At 58.8% G+C, this 18,773-nt stretch overlaps 1 protein-coding gene across 1 annotated transcript in view; it reads right to left on the bottom strand.

Moving 5' to 3' along the window:
* Window positions 1-3,363: 3,363 nt before the first annotated feature.
* The window catches only part of LOC124991536 (uncharacterized), a 32,822-nt gene continuing 17,412 nt past the window's right edge, over window positions 3,364-18,773 (bottom strand). The window contains 9 exon segments of the mRNA XM_047562200.1: window positions 3,364-5,927; window positions 6,800-7,038; window positions 7,881-8,068; window positions 8,887-9,169; window positions 10,321-10,494; window positions 12,278-12,419; window positions 12,757-12,992; window positions 14,100-14,236; window positions 14,239-14,277. Of these exon segments, the coding sequence (XP_047418156.1) occupies window positions 5,759-5,927; window positions 6,800-7,038; window positions 7,881-8,068; window positions 8,887-9,169; window positions 10,321-10,494; window positions 12,278-12,419; window positions 12,757-12,992; window positions 14,100-14,236; window positions 14,239-14,277 (1,607 nt within the window). The 3' untranslated portion in view covers window positions 3,364-5,758.

Here is an 18,773-nt window from a genome sequence, read left to right on the forward strand (position 1 = left end):
GAGAAAGAAAAGGAGACCCCTAGGACCCGGATGTACAAGCTTGACTCCCAGTCTCGCCTGGAGGTTGGACGAGGAATCCCAGTTCTCTGGGCTTCCTTCTGACTCTGAGTTCGTGGTCACTCTTTCCCTCTCTCTGGATGTGTGGGAGGGGTACACTTTTGTAGACGACTCCCATTTTCTTCCCTCTTTTTGTATGTAAACTGAAAAAAAAAAAAATAAGAGCCCCAATTAGCAGAGAAAGAGCACCGTGGGGTCTTCCCTGGGAATGGACCTCTCGGCCTGGAATCAAGATTCTCATTTGGCCTCAAGGGGGAAGAAATGTTTCTGAAGAACTTCTGGCCTGGGGGGAAATGCAATAAATAAGACGCTGAGCTGTGGCCATGGGAAATTAAAAGTTAGAAATTTAAAACACACAGCGGTGGAACACACATGTCATCTCAGCGGCTCGGGAGGCTGAGGAAGGAGGATCGTGAGTTCAAAGCCAGCCTCAGCAACTTAGCAAGGCCTCAGCAACTCAGCTCTAAATACTTTCTCTAAATACAATATAAAAAAGGGCTTAGATTGGGGATGTGCTTCAGTGGTTAAGCACCCCTGGGTCCAATCCCCAGTACCAAAAAAAGAAAAAGAAATTTGAAACATTGATAAACAGCAATACTTCGTTTAATTAGTTCACGACCACTGCGTTGTTTTGGTGTTATGTACCTTGGAGTAATGGATAATTCTGGAAATGATAAAAAACACCTGGCTTTCAGCTGCTTCTGCTCTGTCAGGCGTGCATGGGTTTAGCAGTTTCAGAAAGAACCGGGGCGTCTGCCTCTGGGGGTGGCCTCCTCTGGGGGTGGTCCCTGCTCAGATGCTCGAATTCACCCTCTCAGGCCTGGAGGCGGGTGCGGAGCGGCCTGGGTGGGCTACAGTCAGGGTGCATTCCTCTCTGGGGTCCGGCAGGGTCTGGGCCCTGGGCGTTTCCGGCTTCTGGAGGTCACCACGGTCCCTCCTTCCCAGGTCTGTGGCCTCCCTCCTCTTCAGCAGGGGTGACTAGGACCTCCCGTCTCCTCTTCGGGGACCCTCTCTCACTTCAGCTAGGAAAGAGCCCCCCAGGAACCCAGCTCAGCCGGCTCACGTCCGGGGTGCTCACCGCCTCCCCCTCCCCACCAGCCCCCTTCGCGGCCCCCAGGGGTAGGGATGTGGACGTCTTTGGGGAGGTCATTGGACTGCTGTCCCCTTCTCGCCCCGCAGCCCCAGGCGTGCTGTGGACTGAGCAGCCCGTCCTCTCCCGCCTCAGGAGGGCTCGCCCCGAGCGCACACAGCGCGGGCAGGCGTCCGACATCACCTCCGACCTTGCTCTCCCAGCCTGGGGACTTTTCCGGGTCGGGGCTTCTGCCGGGAGCTGGAGAGGGACCCCGGCGCCGCCTGCGGAGTCCTCCTCCCCTGCCACAGAGCTCCTCCCACAACCCCACGCAGCGAGCCTTCTCCTCCTCCTGTGCCGACCCCTGCCCGCAAGGCCCAGCCCCGTCCTTGCCCCTTTAGGAACAGTTCCCCCGGGCCCTCCCAGCCGCCCCGTGGAGCGCCACCGACCCTGACGCGGATGCAGCCTCCCAGGTGGGTGGAGCCGCCAGGACCCTCACGACCTCATCTCCAAGCCGGATCTTCTTCAAGGTCTACACCCCACCCCGTGGACCTGGCCCACTCACACAGGACGAGCCTGGGAAGAGCTTCCGGTGCCTTCTCCCGTCTAGGGCTCTCCTGGACACCGATGCCCGAGGATGACCCGACCATGGTAAGGCCTCTCCTGCTCGGGTTTGCCCAGACTCGGTGGAGAAGCCCTGGAGCCCTTGCTACGCAGGCTCCAGAACGTTCTTTCCTTTTTTCCTTTTATTTCTGGGGATTGAAAGCCCGGGGCACTTTACTACTGAGCTACCACTCCAGTCCTTTTTATTTTGAGACTTAAGTTGCTGAGGCTGGCCTCCAACTTGTGGTCCTCCTGCCTCAGCCTCCAAAGTCACTGGGATTAGAGGCACGCGCCACCCCTCCTGGTTCCAGATGGTCCTTGTAACCATACATTCTCCCTGTTGGTGAGCTCATTCCTGGTCTGCCGCTCAGCTCTTCCCAAACTCCCCTGGGGCCCTTGGTCTCCTGCCAGGCAGGGCTCTGCTTCTGAACTTTGCTCACTGCCTCTGATGCGAGTGGGGACCCAGCTGGGCTGCTCGGTCACCAGGCATGAAACTCGGCCTTGGCTCTTGACCTTAACTGGATTCTCGGGATGATCCTCGAGCGGTTGGGAGGACGCCTACCCTTCCCGTTTCTGGCCGGGCTTCTGCCTATTTCCTTCTCTTTCCATGAAGTCTATCCAGCGTGCACTTTCTCTGGAATTTGTTAACTCAGTTCTTTTTGTATCTTGGAGCCAAAGATGGTGCCAAATTAAAAAAAAAAAATTCAACTTGGCAAGAACATTTCCCAGGCCGCGCCGCGTGCTCCAAGGCGACCCGTCCTGTGGCGGGGCTCCCAGGGCCTGGCGCACCCGGACCCCGGGCTCTGCGCTCAGCCGCACCCCGGCTCTCACTCCTCCCTCCTCAGCCTGGTTTCTCGTTTGTCCCGAAACACAGGTTGTACGGGAGGCGGGCTGGCTGTGCCCTTGGTCGCCGCGGCTACCGGGGGTTTCTGGGAACGGGCTGGTACCCCCTGACGGCCACAGGGACCCTGCCTGCCTGTTTTGTGGTCGCTGTGGAGTCGGGCTCAGCTCTTCGTGGACTTGACCGTCTACTGAAGGCAGAGGAGACGGTGGCGTGAAAGACTGAAAAGCGCCTTCCTGCCCCTTGGGTGGCTGTGCCGACGCTCGCTTTATTCTTGGGGTCTCACCTGCCGCCGGGCAGTCGGTTGACCAGCACTGTTCCTGGGGTCGCGTGTCCGGCTTGTCCAGCTGTGCCACGGGCCCCAGGCAGATGGGGCGAGTGTCCCACAGGCTTCCCGATTCCTGTCCGTGTGTCTCGCTGGAGTTTGGGCATCTGGAAGGTCCAGTCGGTATCCGGACGGGGCCGTGGGCGCCTAGTGGGGTCCTTCTTTCATTTCCCACCTCGAGTCACGTCTTCTCTCGCCTTCGTGCTGGACGTGAGGAGTGGGCATCCCAGTGCCGGTCCTCCCACCCCTCGGGCCGTCCTGCGATTCAGTCCAGCCCGATTCCCTCTCACTACCGAGCGGAGCCCGTGTGCTCAAGGCCAAGGTCTCCGTGTCCAGCCTGACTTCAGAACCCAGCTCCACGTGGCTCTGCGGGCTCCCCAGCCCTCTGCCCAACTTGGCTACAGACTGGGGGGAGGCGCCCCTGTTAGGCTCCATACGTCACTAGAACGACCTGCGAACTCAGGGAACTCTGTGCTTATGGTCACTTTATTATAAACGATATAAATGAACAACCAGATAAAGAGATAGCGATGCATCAAGTCCAGGTGGCGCTGAGCTCAGGTGCTTCTGTGGCCTCGGCGTTGGGACGGGCCACCTTCCCGATACATTGCAATGTTCGCCTACTGGGAAGTTCCAGAGGTTTTTATTGGATCCCATTATTTGGGCATGATTGGTTAAATCATCGGCCACACGACGGAGCTCAATCCCAGTCCCCTCTCCTTCCTGCAGATCGGGGCTACGGAAAGCTCCAGCCCTTCAATCATGTGCGAGGTCTCCGCGGCTCGGCCAGTCTCTCGCCACGCCACGCGCTCCAAGGGCCCATGAGGAATCCCCCCCTTTCTTTCTACAGTTCTGGGGACTGAACCCAGGAGTCGCTACCACCGAGTTATACCCCCAGCCCTTTCTATTTTTTGAGAAAGGTCCTTGCTAAGAGGCTGGCCTTGAACTTTCCATCCTCCTGCCTCAGCCTCCCTAGTCACTGGGGTTGCAGGGGTGTGCCATCCAGGCTGGCTATGAGTCACCTTCTTAGCTTAAATCCAGGGATGGTGGAGGGACGGTTATGAATGCAAAAGGCACTCAGGAAATCCTGTGGGTTTTAAAGTTCTGTGCTGGTCACTGGGTACAAAGGCCAGGGGTATTCCTTATTGTCTCCTGGGCGGGTGGGAAGACAGGCAGGGACCAGGGAAAAGGAGCAGCTCTGGGGAGGCTGACCACCGAAGGACAGGGCTGGCGGAGCTGGGAGGGTGAGAGAAGAGCTCAGAATGACCGGCACCAGGGGACAGAAGAGCTTCACTCTGGGGATGCGGGGAGGGTCCTTGAGACTTGGAGGAACGGGAGGAACAGAGGGGAAACATGCAGAGCGGTGAGCAGAAGCCGAGCGGACAGGAAGCCAGGTGAGATAAAGGCGGGTCATGTGCATCGTGGGCCTTCAGCCCGGCGGGAGGCAGGGAAGGGCTTCCGGTCTCCATTTCCAGCAGAGTCCAAGCAGCGAGGGAAGGAGAGGCGGAGGCCAGCAGGGCAGGAGGGAGCCTGGGGAACGGATTCTTTAAGAGCCATCTCCAGACGGCCTCTGGAAGTTCCTTCTAGCACGTCACCTCGGGATCGAGAGCATCTCACTGACAGCAGGACAGACCCGGCTCCGCAGCTCCAGGGCATCTGCTGTGTCCGCCAGAAGGAAGGCGCGAGGAAGATAAGGCCCCTGAGCAGCGACAGCCGCGGCTGAAGGGGCCAGAAGGCAGGCGCTGGCAGCTGCATCTGGGACGACACAATGGCCGGGACGCCTCTGTCCTTATGAACAGCGCAGGTTCCGCAGCAGGGCCGATCCCGCAGGTGGAGGCGGGGGGACTTCCCTGCAGCGGGGGCGGATTCCTCCCTGGAGGACGCGTGACGTCTGGAGACGTTTTTAGTTGTCCCCTCTGGGCGGCACAGGGCTGGGCACACGGCTCAGCTGGCAGAGGGCCTGCCCCGGGTGCACACGGCCCTGGTTCCATCCCCAGCGCCACATTAAAAAAAAAAGGAAAAGAGCTTTTCCATCTGGGTGGCATCAGGTGGCATCGGGTGGCATCAGGTGGCATCAGGTGGCAGAGGGCTGGGGTGCTGCACAGGGGAGACCCCGAGGCTAGAATCTCCGGCCCCAAGTGCCGAGGTCGAGAAATCCTGCTTTAGAGAAGGAAGGGGGGCTGGGGGAGGACCCAGGGCAGGTAGGAGGACCCACCCAGGACACTCGGCAGCGAGGGGTTCGGACGGGTGTGGCCGGGTGACGGCTGCAGCCAGGTGACGCTTCCAGGCAATGGAAGGTGTGAGGACTTGCTGGACGGAGCTTCCAATAAAGTCCCGTCCACCTCCACCCCAGGCCTGGGACTGACCCCCGGCTGCTCTTGCCGAGCCGCGTCCCCTTTCCATTGTGAGACGGGGTCTCCTAAGCTGGCCTGGAACTTGCCATCCTCCTGCCCAGCCCCCCACCTGTCCCCTCCCTGGCGACCTCTGCCCTGCCTCGCGCTGGGCCGTGACCCTGGAGTCACAACAGGGGTGGAGCCGGAAGCCAGAGCGAGCGTCCCCTGAGGGGACGTGTGACAAGTCTGGAGACATTTTTGGCTGGGGAGGTGGGCGCTTCTGGCGCTTCCTGGGTGGAGACCAGTCTCCTGGTGCGACCCCTCCACCCAGCACAAAGGCCCCCCCTGAACGTCGGCAGCATGGGAGCTGAGAAAGCTCGCATGGGGAGGGCACTGCCGAGCGGTCCCTGACCCCGGTGGCCGCTGGCGGCAGGGGTGGGACGGGGGAGGGACGAGGGCAGGTGGCTGCTGTCGCCCCCACGGGAAGTCCCCCGAGGGGCAGCTGTTGCGGGCCGTCTGCAGACACTTCGTCAGAGCACCCTGGCTGGCACTTTCCACGGCTGCACAGGGTTTCCCGTCCCATCTCTGAAGCACGGTGAGGACAGCCACTGTTTGGCTTCTTTTGCCAGAAAATGCCAGCACCAACGGTTCCCGCCACCTACGTCACCAGTGGGTTCCGCTGGGTCCAAGATCACAGGCCTGGAGGAGGGTTAGAAGGTAGGAGAAGCCGGTTAATCCCCAGCGTGGAAAGACAAAATGCAGAAACAAAACAACAACAAAACAAAAAGCCCCAGGAGGTATCAGAGAATTTCTTCCTAAAGTGGTGGCTCCAGAATTGGAGGCCGGGTCCTACCTTCAGCAATTTATTTGTTTGTACCAGGGATTGAACCCAGGGGTGCTTAACCACATCCCAGACCTTTCTCGATTTTATTTAGAGACAGGGTCTCACTCAGTTGCTTGGGGCCTCCCCACGCTGCTGAGGCTGACTTTGAACTTGGAATCCTCCTGCCTCAGCCTCCGGAGTGCAGGGGTTACAGGCACAAGCCCATAGGACTGGCTGGAAAATGTTCTGAAAGCTGTCACTCTATGCAGAAAGCCCGGGTAGCTCTGTCACCCTCTCCTCCCTGCTGAGTCCTCAGTGTTGCTGAGTAGGACCATCCCCCAGCCCACCGGGCTTCCAGTGTCCTCTCTGTTCTGGGTTTTCTCCTGCCGTCCCTCCCGCCTCTGTCATTGCTGTGCCTGCTGCTGAGGACACGTGCTGAGGTTCCCTGACTATCCTTGACGCTCTGAGGCTTATTCTAAACTAAGCCTGATCTAACACAAGCCACTAGTAACCCATCGACCTGCAGGTGCCGGTGTGGATTCTCAGGGACGCGCTCCCAACGCCGCCCTCTCTTAGACCTGCCGACAAGCCCACCTGGATAAGAGCCCTGTCCCTCCTCCTCCCGGGCCGCTCCTCCCTCGGCCCCCTGGGACTTCGGCCTGAGCGGCTTCCTGCTCAGGGTCCCGGGGAGAGGATCAGGTCGCTGCAAGAGCGGCGAAGGGACCGGTCAGTCGAGACAGGCGGGCACCTGGGTTTCTGGATCTGGGTCAGGAGGAAGGCCCGCATCGCCTCGTCTTCGAAGTCGTAATTGACAGTCCAAAAGATGCAGAGCTGCTGGTATTTTGTGACCAGCTCCAGGACCGTCCGGAAGCCCTGGGCGGTGCTGAAGCTCTCCGCCCCGCTGCCCTGCTCCCAGGCGTGGACGGTGAGCAGCTCCAGGGCGTACTTGGGGGGCAGGGAGCCCTTCGAGGTCGTCTTCCTTTCACACTGAGGGACGGTAGGACATCAGATGGCCTTGGTGAGGACGGGCGCCCCAGGAGCTTGGGGACACTGCAGAGCTCCGACACCGGGCAGCGTTGCAGGGCTGAGCCAGCAGCGGTGGCTCCTGGGACGCCTCACAGCCCGGCCGGCCAGAACCCCACTGAGCGCTAATGATGGCCCGGGTGTCAGGGCTCACCCTCCCAGGGCTCTGCAGAGCAGGCCCGAGCTCTCCGTTTCAGATGAAGACGGGGGTTGGGGGGGACCCTGCTCAAGGTCACACCAGAGCCCCAGCCCGCTGAGCAGGCACACCAGGCCACCGCTGATGGTCTGGGACAAAAACCATGGAGCTCGGTGCCCGATTTCGGGCTGCGGGGGCCACGACAGCGAGAGGGGTGGTTCCCAGGAGGGGCTGGTGTGGTGTCGGACGTCTGCCTCCATGAAGACCCCCAGAAATGACCTTGTGTGCAGGACAGCGGGATCGACCACAGAGGGGCTGCCCGGTACAGAAAGCGCGGCCAGGCTCCCCTGCGGGCGGACCACCTTCGGGAGGCGGGCTCTGCACCCTGGCCCCAGGCAGCGCGGGCTTGGGAACCCCGACTCCCGTCCTCCCGCGGGGGCTTCCGCTGAATTCTCTGGCTAAGGTGAGAGCCGCGTAGGCCACGTGCAGCAGCCTGGACGGCAGGGGGACCTGCCTGCCTGACCCCAGTAAGTCACATTAGTGACAGGAACGCCGCAGACACGCCCAGGTCAAGCCGCGGGCGGGTCCTCTAGAGTGGCCAGCGGCGGAGACCGGGCGGGTGCCGGCTTCCTGGTCACACCTCCCTGGTGACAGTCGGCGGGCCGCGTACCTGTGCGTACCAGTGCTTCACCAGGCGGATCAGGCCCTTCAGCTTGGCCGGCCGGCAGTGGATGAAGTCACGCTGCAGCTCCGTGAAACAGGCAGAAAACTCGCCACCCGGGAGATCGGAGGAGCTGTACAGATCCATGAGTTCCGCGTAGACCTCGGGTCTGGGCCTGGAGCCGGAAGGCAGTTGACCTGGGGGACAGAGATTGACATGTCTCAAAAAGTACAGTAAATAAAAGATCTTAAAACATTTCTTGACGATCCAATTCTGGGAAATGATGCTGGACTGTACTACAGCATTTGATTTGCTGATGTCGAAGACACAGGCAGCACCTTCAGAGTAATAAGTTGTTTTTAAAGATTAGGTGGTTTCCATCAGTGGTTTTGTCCCTGCAGACCTGTGCTGTCAAAACTGAGGCACCAGCTGCCGTGGCAATTCGCATCTGCGTTAATTAAGAGAAAATGAAAACTAAGTTCCTTGGCTGCATTAGCCACGTTTCAAGCTCTCGGTAGACTCAGAACCCAGAGAACATTTTCATTATTGCAGAATGACCTTTAGAACTGTGCAGGTCTGGAGTCCACAAACCTCAGTCCCTGGGGTAAATCTGGCCCCCTGTTTGTGTTTGTAAATAAAGTTTTATTGGAACCATGCTACACTCTTTTTTTTTTTTTTTTTTTTTTGCGGTACTGGGGATTGAACTCAGGGCCTTGTGCTTGCGAGGGAAGCACTCTACCAGCTGAGCTATATCCCCAGCCCCATGCTACACTCTTGGTATATTGCATATGACTGTTTTCATGTTATGATGGCAGAGCTGAGTGGAGGGAGATATTGCAAAGTTCTCAAAACTATAAATAATCACTATCTTGCCTTTTATAAAAGAAAAGAAAGTTTGCTGATCCCTGTTCTGTACTGTGCTTCTGTACCTGCCTGTTCCCCCCGACCCCTGGCCACGGTCACTTCCAGCACCTGGAATCTTCCTCCTGCAGAGCCGGGTTCTGGGGACTCTCACCTAGTGCGTCAAAGGCGGGCAGCACATTAAAGTCCATGCTTTCGCTGACGTTTTTGGATTTCAGAGAGAAGCTCAGCACCCTGGGGGCCTTCCATTTGGAAATCTTGAAGGTCACTTCAAACTTTTTCTCCTGCTGCCAGGCCTCCAGCTGCTTTCGGATCTCCCGGATGATCCTGCACCGCTCCTTCCTCTGGGAGGCGTAGCTCCGGATGGTGCTGGGGAACACGACGAGGTCCGCGTCGGAGCCGTTCTTCAGGGCCGTGCCTTTGGCGGCTGATCCCCCCTAGGGAAGAAAGGGGGCTTTCCTGTCCCTCGAGACCCTCGCCACCACGGCTGGCACCACTTGGGGCTAATTTCTGAGGTTGCCGAGGGCAGTTTCCACCTGAGGGTCCAGCGAGGGCCGAGTCCAGAGCAGAGCGTGAGGTTTTACAAAGCAGTGTGGCCACGGTCCCACCTGGACACACCAGCAGCTAGATCACCCACTTCCTGAAGAACCGTTAGCTTCACTGACTTTCCTCCACCTCAAAGAACTCAAGCTCCATGCGGGTGAATGTTCATGACTAAGGCGCAGGAGCCAGTGAACACTCCACGAAGGGCCAGACGGTGTGTATTTCAGGCTCTGGGGGCACTTAGGTCTCTGCTACACAGGTTTAACTTCTTCTTGATCTCCTTCTCCTCCTCCATTCGATTTCTGTAGGAATCTGAGAGGTGGGGCTCCTGGGGGTCTTAGGTCACTGGGACATTTCCTCAGGGGTAATTATGGAAATGGAGCCCCTTCCTATCACTCTGGATTTGGATTCCCAGATGTGAGCTGAGTGGCTTGGTTCACCATCTGTTCTGTCTCACCACAGGTAATGGGGCTAATCGATTACAGACCGAAACCTCTGACACTATGGATAAATGCAAACCATTTCTCTTTTTCAGTTGATTTATCTCAGGCACTTTGTTACAGTATTGGAGAGTTGACTTATACATGACCTTATCTGGGAAGAGAGTCTTTGCAGATGTAATTAAATTAAAGATCTTGAGATGAGATCATTCTGAATTCTAAGCCCAGTGGAAAGTGTCCTTGGAAGAGAAAGGAAGAAGACACGTGAAGGAGAGGGGATCTGAAGACAGGCAGAGATGGGACCGATGGACCTACAAGCCCAAGAGTACCAAGGATGGCCAGCAACCCTAGGAAGCAGTGAAACACGCCACTGATGAGGGCGAGTCCATCAACAACCCTCACGGAAGACCAGCAACCTGGTCACCTGAGCGCCCAGCTCCCTAGTCTCAAATTTCTGATGCAGGTTAAGTCCTAGAAAGCCGTAGTCATGCCGAGCCTCACTCCTCTCCCCGGCCCCCAGCAAACCTGGAGAGCAGGGCCTGCGCTCACCTGCACCACCCTCTGGACCTGCGCTCACCTGCACCACCCTCTGGACCTGCGCTCACCTGCACCACCCTCTGGACCTTGGTGGCTGTGTGTCGAAAGCAGTCGTTTTGGAGGAACGTACAGATGTCGTCAACCGCACTGCCAAGCTGATCCAGGACATCTTTGCTGGGCTGGAGAAAGTCCTTGATGAACTTGTCCAGAAGGTGGCCGGGGGTCATGAAGAGCGGGGCGGGCTGGGAGGGGACGCAGGCTGAGCCTCCCCGGGTAGGCTCCCCGCCTGCCCAACCCGTGCCTCCTGTCCTCAGCCCGCACCTGCCCTGTCCTTGACCCTCACATGGATTCACCCCGAGAACAAACCCGAGAGCCAGGGTGGGCCCCAAGTCCCCCCAGAGTGAACGCTCTCCCAGGAGACCTGGGTCCCTCTCCTGACGGGGTCTGAGGACTTGGAGGTGGGAGATGACCCCTCGCCCGCTGGCCGAGTGAATCCCGAGGTCATGAGGGAGGAGGAAGGTTAGAGCCGAGGAAGGTGGAGTGACCCCAGAGGCAGAGACAGGGCCCGGGAGAGGCCAGGCCTTGGCTTTGGAAGTGGAGGAAGGAAGGAGCCATGAGCCAAGAAACGTGAGACAGCCTCAAGGAGCTTGAGAAGCCAGAGAAACACATCCTCCCCAGAGCCTGCCGCCGCCTCCACCGCAGCACGGAGAGCGCGACTCGGGACTGCTTATCTCCAGAACTGTAAGAGAATAAATCCGAGCTGCTTTAAGCCTCCGCGTCTGGGGCACTAAGCAAACACACAGCTGCACCTAGAGGCGACACATCTGCTTCTGAGAGATCCTGCCCTCCGGCTGCTGGGCACAGGCCAGAGGGGCCAGCCCCCGGGGCTCCGCCGGCAACAGCTAACCTTGGTTGCCCACAGATGTTGCAAGGGCACCTCAGGGTGCTGGGGTGGCACCCCCTGGAGGGCCAACGGGGAAGTGCAGGGCGTGTGTGGTTCCCTCCAGGGTTCAGACCTGGGCTCCTGGCTTGTCTGCAGCGGCTGAGGGGGGTCCCCAGTCTGGACACAGGCCAGAGGAAGAGCAGGGTACACATGACCCAAGCAGGAGCCCAAGATGGCACAGGGGAGACACGAGAACCAATGCAACCGGTGCTCTGGGCAGAAAAGAACGTTCTAGAGGACATGCTCGGGATACTGGCTGCAAACTAGACATGGACTAGATTTAGAGAGAAAAACGTATGCGCCCCAGCGGCACCGGCTGCCACAGCTATGCAGCTGTGGCCAGGCACCGAGGGACCAGCTGAACTGTGGCCGTGACCATTCTGTGTTTGAAAACTTTTTAGATTAAAATGTTGGGAGAAATAGTTTTTTAAAAAGCTGCCAAGGGGATTCAGGAGCTGGGGGCAGGAGCTGACCCAGGCGCCGGCTCCTGGACAGTCCCCCTACCTCTGCCCCTGCAGGCTGCACGGGCTGAGAGCCTGCGGTGGGTCCCCAGGTGGGACCTGCCCCTTCTCCTGGGCTCAGCTCCACGTCTGTGTCACCCCTGCTGATTCCGCTCATGGAGAAATGAACTGAAATCTCTTTCCTGCGGTCTCTTCGTTCCCATCTACACATCGCAGTCATCGTGTGGGAAGGGGAGTCCCCGGGAGTGTCCCCCTACCAGCTGTCGGGGTTCTGACCTGCCGCTCCTGACCTACACCCTTTCTTTACGGACGTGGTCAAGTTAAGACGAGGTCGTCAGGGTGGGTCCTAATCCAACACAACTGCTGTTCTTAGGAGAAGAGAGACAGCTGGACAGACAGACGCACAGGGGGAGAGGACACGGAGACACAGGGAGCAGGATGGGGGACCCAGAGGCTGCCAAAGGCCAGGGGAGGCTAGCGACCTCGGAGGCCGAGAGAGAATGAGTCTCTGTTGTTTTGAGCCACCGGTCTGTGGGCCTTGGTCACAGCGGCCACGGGGAGGCAAGCGGGGGGCGCCTGTCCCGCAGCCTGGACCAAGAGGCAGGCGGAAAGCGCTCTCACCAGAACATTCCAGGAGTGCCCCGGGGCCTCGCCGCCCAGCTTGGGAGAAGACAGCCAGAGCTCGGCCTCCTCTTTCAGACGCGGCCAGGGGATGTGTCCGCTCACGTCGTTGGTGGGGTCCACTGGGTCCAGGATCACCGGCCTGCGGATCCCGGGGGAGGAGAACCTGTCAGCAGAGCCGCCCCCGGGCAGCTGGCCACCCAGCTTCGGTTCCTGCGGGTCCCCCGAGCGGCTAGGGCAGCTGGCCCCTGTGGGCCGGTGGCCTGGGCTGCGGGGAGGGTCCACTGAAGGACGCCGTGTCCTCTCCCTCACCCGCCCTGCTGCTCTGCTCCTCTCGGGCAGGGCTGCGGTGTTTGTTCCAGGACGAAGCCTGGCCAGGGTGGGGGACCTGACGAGCCCCGGCCAGAGCCCCCTCCAGCCTCCCTGCTGCCTCGCTCGGCCTGCGGGTGGGGACGGCGGGCAGCCGCGCAGTCCGCTACCTCTGGGATCCGAGCTGGTGCAGGAGGACGCTCCTGACCGTCTCGTCCTCGAAGTCGTAGTTGACCGTCCAGTAGACGCAGAGTTGGTGCTGCTGCTGGATCAGCCGCAAGACGGCCCTGAGGCCCTGGGCCAGGTCGAAGTCCGGGGCGCCGCAGCCCTGCTCCCAGGCGTAGGCGGCCAGGAGCTCCAGGGCGTACAGGGGCCGGGAGGAGGGAGCCCCCCACCTTTTCTGGCACTGCAGGAGGAGACGAGGGCAGGGCTGAAGTGCAGACCGGTTCCTCCCGTGCTGGGTCCGAATCAAGGACTCAGAGGGCTCGAGGGGGTCCCTGCGCCCCCAGAAGGCCTGCAGCTGAAGGCACCCAGCACCCGGCTGGGCAGGGGCGTCGGCGACAGAGGCGTCGGTGACAGAGACGTCAACCGTACTCCTGGGAGTAAAGCTTGGAGAAGCTGTTTTGGAAAACCATTTGGCAGGGATGACGTTAGAAATGAAAGTTCCCCATATGTACTTCATAGGGATTCCACGCGTGTAGCTAAACACACACACACACACACACACACGTGCGCGGCTGTGTGAACACACAGGCGCACACACACGCAGACCCCTGGCACTGCTGCGTACCTCCCAAGAGGAACGAGCACTTAGATTCACAGGCATGCAGCAGAGTGTCCAGAGTGACCTAATTCACAATGGCTCCAATTTGGAAATGACCCAAATATCCATCAGCAATAGAAAAGATGAGCCGGGGGCGGTGGCCACGCCTGTCATCCCAGCGGCTCCAGAGGCTGAGGCAGGAGGATGGCGAGTTCAGAGCCAGCCTCAGCAACAGCGAGGCCCTAAGCAACTCAGTGAGACCCTGAGAAGGCAAAGTAGGACTGGGGAGGTGGCTCAGTGGCCAAGTGCCCCTGAGTTCATTCCCTGGTATCAAAAAAAAAAAAAAAAAGAAAGAAAGAAAAGGAAGAAAAGAAAAGTTGCAGCGTGGTCTTTCCACACAGTGGAATATTATGAAACAAAGAAACATTTCTGCCACACGCAACAATGTGGCCGATTCTCTCGTGTTTAATGTTGAGCAAAAGAAAGGAGGACGTCAACTGTCTGGTGAGACGGCGTTCACATGGTTTAAAAATCAGCAAAACTGACCGGTGGTGACAGAGGTCGGAATGGGGTCTTGGTCACGGACCAAGGTGCTCTCAAGGGGGCACTTGGGGTGCAGGAAGGCTCCCCGTTTCGATCGGTGTTGCCGACGAGGATGTAAAAACCGGCAGCGAGCTGTTGAACTCCACTGGCTGAACATCGCCTCAGCCACGAGGAAGGAGCGTCGCCATCTGCCCGGCGGACACTCACCTGCTGGTACCAGCACTTCATCAGGAGCATCAGGTCCTTCAGCTTTCTGGGGTACTCGCCGAAGAAGCTCTCCTGGAGCTCCGTGAAGCAGACCGCGAACTCCCCGGGGCAGGCTGCCGTCTCATCCATGGATCTTTGAGATCTCTGTAGACCCAGGGGCTGGGATTCTCCCCGAAGCCTGGAGCGGAGAGAAAACGGGGCTCAGAGAAGCGGGTCCTCGGCCAGGGCCGGCGGCAGGGGAGCAGACGCCTGCTGCCCATCTCCACGAAGCCTGGTGCGCTTACGCAGGTGGCCACGAAAGGCAGTTTGCCCTCCCAGTAGTCCCGGGACTCTGAAGACCATCAGCAGGACTGCTTAGAGGCCGGGGAAGCCGTGAGAAGTGACGTGAGAACACGTCTGGGTCAACGGCCAGGGGAACACAGGCGGCTGCTCCTTCACACGCCCCGCGGACAGGCACTACTCCCAGGCACGGCGCTGGCCTGGGCCTGCAAGGAGTTTGGACAGAAAATGCTCCGCCCGCCCCCACGGTGATGGTCGCTGAGGATTGGCCCCAGGTGCAGTTCAGACCCTTAAGGCAACCTCGCCACTCTTACTTGGTGAGTGCCAGTTCCTCAGCTCAGTGACAGATGAGGACACAGGTGCTGGCAAGTCAAGTGAATGGAGGGCGGGTGGGTGGTGGGTGGGTGATGGATGGATGGGTGATGGATGGGTGGGTGGATGGGTGGATGGATGGATGGGTGATGGATGGGTGATGGATAGGTGATGGATGGGTGGGTGGATGGATGGGTGATGGATGGGTGATGGATGGGTGATGGATGGGTGGGTGATGGATGGGTGATGGATGGGTGGGTGGATGGGTGGATGGATGGGTGGGTGGATGGGTGGATGGATGGATGGGTGATGGATGGGTGATGGATGGGTGGGTGGATGGATGGGTGATGGATGGGTGATGGATGGGTGGGTGGATGGATGGGTGATGGATGGGTGATGGATGGGTGATGGATGGGTGGGTGGATGGGTGGATGGATGGATGGGTGATGGATGGGTGATGGATAGGTGATGGATGGGTGATGGATGGATGGGTGATGGATGGGTGATGGATGGGTGGGTGGATGGGTGGATGGATGGATGGGTGATGGATGGGTGATGGATAGGTGATGGATGGGTGATGGATGGATGGGTGATGGATGGGTGATGGATAGGTGATGGATGGGTGGGTGGATGGATGGGTGATGGATGGGTGATGGATGGGTGATGGATGGGTGGGTGGATGGATGGGTGATGGATGGGTGGGTGGATGGATGGGGTGATGGATGGGTGATGGATGGGTGATGGATGGGTGGGTGGATGGATGGGTGATGGATGGGTAGATGGATGGATGGGTGATGGATGGGTGATGGATGGGTGATGGATGGATGGGTGATGGATGGGTGGGTGGATGGATGGGTGATGGATGGGTGATGGATGGGTGGGTGGATGGATGGGTGATGGATGGGTGATGGATGGGTGGGTGGATGGATGGGTGATGGATGGGTAGATGGATGGATGGGTGATGGATGGGTGATGGATGGGTAGATGGATGGGTGGGTGGATGGATGGGTGATGGATGGATAGATGGATGGATGGGTGATGGATGGGTGATGGATGGATGGGTGATGGATGGGTGATGGATGGATGGGTGATGGATGGGTGATGGATAGGTGATGGATGGGTGGGTGGATGGATGGGTGATGGATGGATAGATGGATGGATGGGTGATGGATGGGTGATGGATGGATGGGTGATGGATGGGTGATGGATGGGTGATGGATGGATGGGTGATGGATGGGTGATGGATGGGTGATGGATGGATGGGTGATGGATGGGTGATGGATGGATGGGTGATGGATGGGTGATGGATGGGTGGGTGGATGGGTGGGTGGATGGATGGGTGATGGATGGGTGATGGATAGGTGATGGATGGGTGGGTGGATGGATGGGTGATGGATGGGTAGATGGATGGGTGGGTGGATGGATGGGTGATGGATGGGTGATGGATGGGTGATGGATGGATGGGTGATGGATGGGTGATGGATAGGTGATGGATGGGTGGGTGGATGGATGGGTGATGGATGGGTGATGGATGGGTGGGTGGATGGATGGGTGATGGATGGGTAGATGGATGGATGGGTGATGGATGGGTGATGGATGGATGGGTGATGGATGGGTGATGGATAGGTGATGGATGGGTGGGTGGATGGATGGGTGATGGATGGGTGATGGATGGATGGGTGATGGATGGGTGATGGATAGGTGATGGATGGGTGGGTGGATGGATGGGTGATGGATGGGTGATGGATGGATGGGTGATGGATGGGTGATGGATAGGTGATGGATGGGTGGGTGGATGGATGGGTGATGGATGGGTAGATGGATGGATGGGTGATGGATGGGTGATGGATGGGTGATGGATGGATGGGTGATGGATGGGTGATGGATAGCTGATGGATGGGTGGGTGGATGGATGGGTTATGGATGGGTGATGGATGGGTGGGTGGATGGATGGGTGATGGATGGGTAGATGGATGGATGGGTGATGGATGGGTGATGGATGGGTAGATGGATGGATGGGTGATGGATGGGTGATGGATGGGTAGATGGATGGATGGGTGATGGATGGGTGATGGATGGGTGGATGGATGGATGGGTGATGGATGGGTGATGGATGGGTGGATGGATGGATGGGTGATGGATGGGTGGGTGATGGATGGGTGATGGATGGGTGGGTGGATGGATGGGTGATAGATGGGTGATGGATGGGTGATGGATGGGTGATGGATGGGTAGATGGATGGATGGGTGATGGATGGGTAGGTGGATGGATGGGTGATGGATGGGTAGATGGATGGATGGGTGATGGATGGGGTGATAGATGGGTAGATGGATGGATGGGTGATGGGTGGGTGATAGTGGATGGATGGATGGATGGAAGGATGGGTGGAAGGGCAGATGATGGGTGGATGGGTGATGGGTGGGTGATAGGTGGGTGAATGGGTGGATAGGTGGATGGATGGATGGATGGATGGATGGAGGATGGAGGATGGATGGATAATGGATGGATGGATGGGCAAATGGATGAAAGGTGGGTGAAAGAGCACAGTTATGGCTTTTGGGTGGAAGGCCCTAGTGAGAGGTGGCATTGGCAGCAGCAGCAGTGGGAAGAGATGCAGAGTTGTAGGAAGACAGCAGAACCTGAAAGTAAAAGGAGGCCAGGTTAGGGAGACTCCTAATTAGTAAAGAAAGCAATTAGTGGATTCGGAAGACAAGCTTTATTGCTTCCTTCTAGAAAAGAGATCTGGGCTGGGGGTGTAACTCAGAGGTAAAAGCATCTGCTTCGCCTGCACAAGGACTTGGATTCAACCCTCAACCCCACAAAGGAAAACACCCTAGCCCTCTGCCTAGAACCAGGAACCTCCATTTGGAATGTGCAGCTCTACCGCCATCTGGTGGTGGCTTCTGGACACCACACGTGAGGCGGCGTTCCTTTCTTCCCGCTCCTTCCTGGCAGGACTGGTGCACCCAGCAGAGGGCGCGCTGGCGCAGGCGAGGAGAGCGGAGCGCACAGGACTCCTGGGGAGTCAGTCCCTCTACCTGGAGTCCGGCGGGCGCATGCTCACAACCCTCGGCATCCTAACAGCCCTGCAAGCTGCCGTCTCTCGTCTGATCTTACAGTGGGTGGACACAGGAGCTGGCGGGACCAGGACACGGTCAGGGCTGCCCGCCTCTGAAACGGGTGCACTTCTGTCTGGCAGCCCGCCTTTCTGTGAGGGCGAGTCCTCGGGATGTGTGCACATCCCCAGCTCGTCAGAGGGTGGTGGGAATCACCCGGAACCCCGAAACTCCTTAGAGCTGCGGGTGATGGAAGGACCCTGGCCGGGGCTTAGAGGCCCTGGGTTTTTATTCCAGTCCTGCCTGCACCTGGCCCTGGGCCCTGGAGCCGGTCTTGTTCCCCACTGGTTCAAGGAGAGGTTGAATTTCTGTTCCAGCATTCAGGTGCGCATGTGCTGGAGACGGACCCATGACGCCGGCTCGTCCGCCCGCCAATCGTCCGTCCATCCACCATCCCTCCCTCCATCCACCCATCCATTGTCCATCATCCCTCCCTCCCTCCCTCCATCATCCATCCATCATCCATCCCTCCATCCCTTCCTCCTAACATGCCTGTCCATTTTCTTACCGCCCATCTATCTCGCGTCCATCCCCCTGTCTATTCACCGGCCCGTGTCCTCCATCCAATGCTCCACACACCCACCCACCGGGTGATGGGCCGACCATCCTCCACCCGCAGCCCGCCTCCCATCCATTCCTCCCGCCCACCGAACACCTATTACTGATGGCGAGTAAGTGCGGGAGCCCAGGGAAGAGCGGCCGGGTGCCTGTCCCCACGACGACAGGGGCTAGGAGGGGGGCATCAAGTGACGCTGACATCGTGACGTGCTCACGACCGAGAAGGCGCACGTGGCTGGGCAGCCCGCAGAGGGGGTCTGGGCGGGAGGCGGGAGCCCGAGGGTGCAGATGACCCGCTGGCGTCGCCAAAAAGGAGGAGGCGGACGGCGAGGGGTCTGCTTCTGTCCCAAGGCAAAGGCTCACGGGGGGAGGCAGCATCACACGAGCGTGCGGACAGACGGACAGACGA

The sequence above is a fragment of the Sciurus carolinensis genome, chromosome 8, assembly GCF_902686445.1.
Source record: "Sciurus carolinensis chromosome 8, mSciCar1.2, whole genome shotgun sequence".
Taxonomy (NCBI): domain Eukaryota; kingdom Metazoa; phylum Chordata; class Mammalia; order Rodentia; family Sciuridae; genus Sciurus; species Sciurus carolinensis.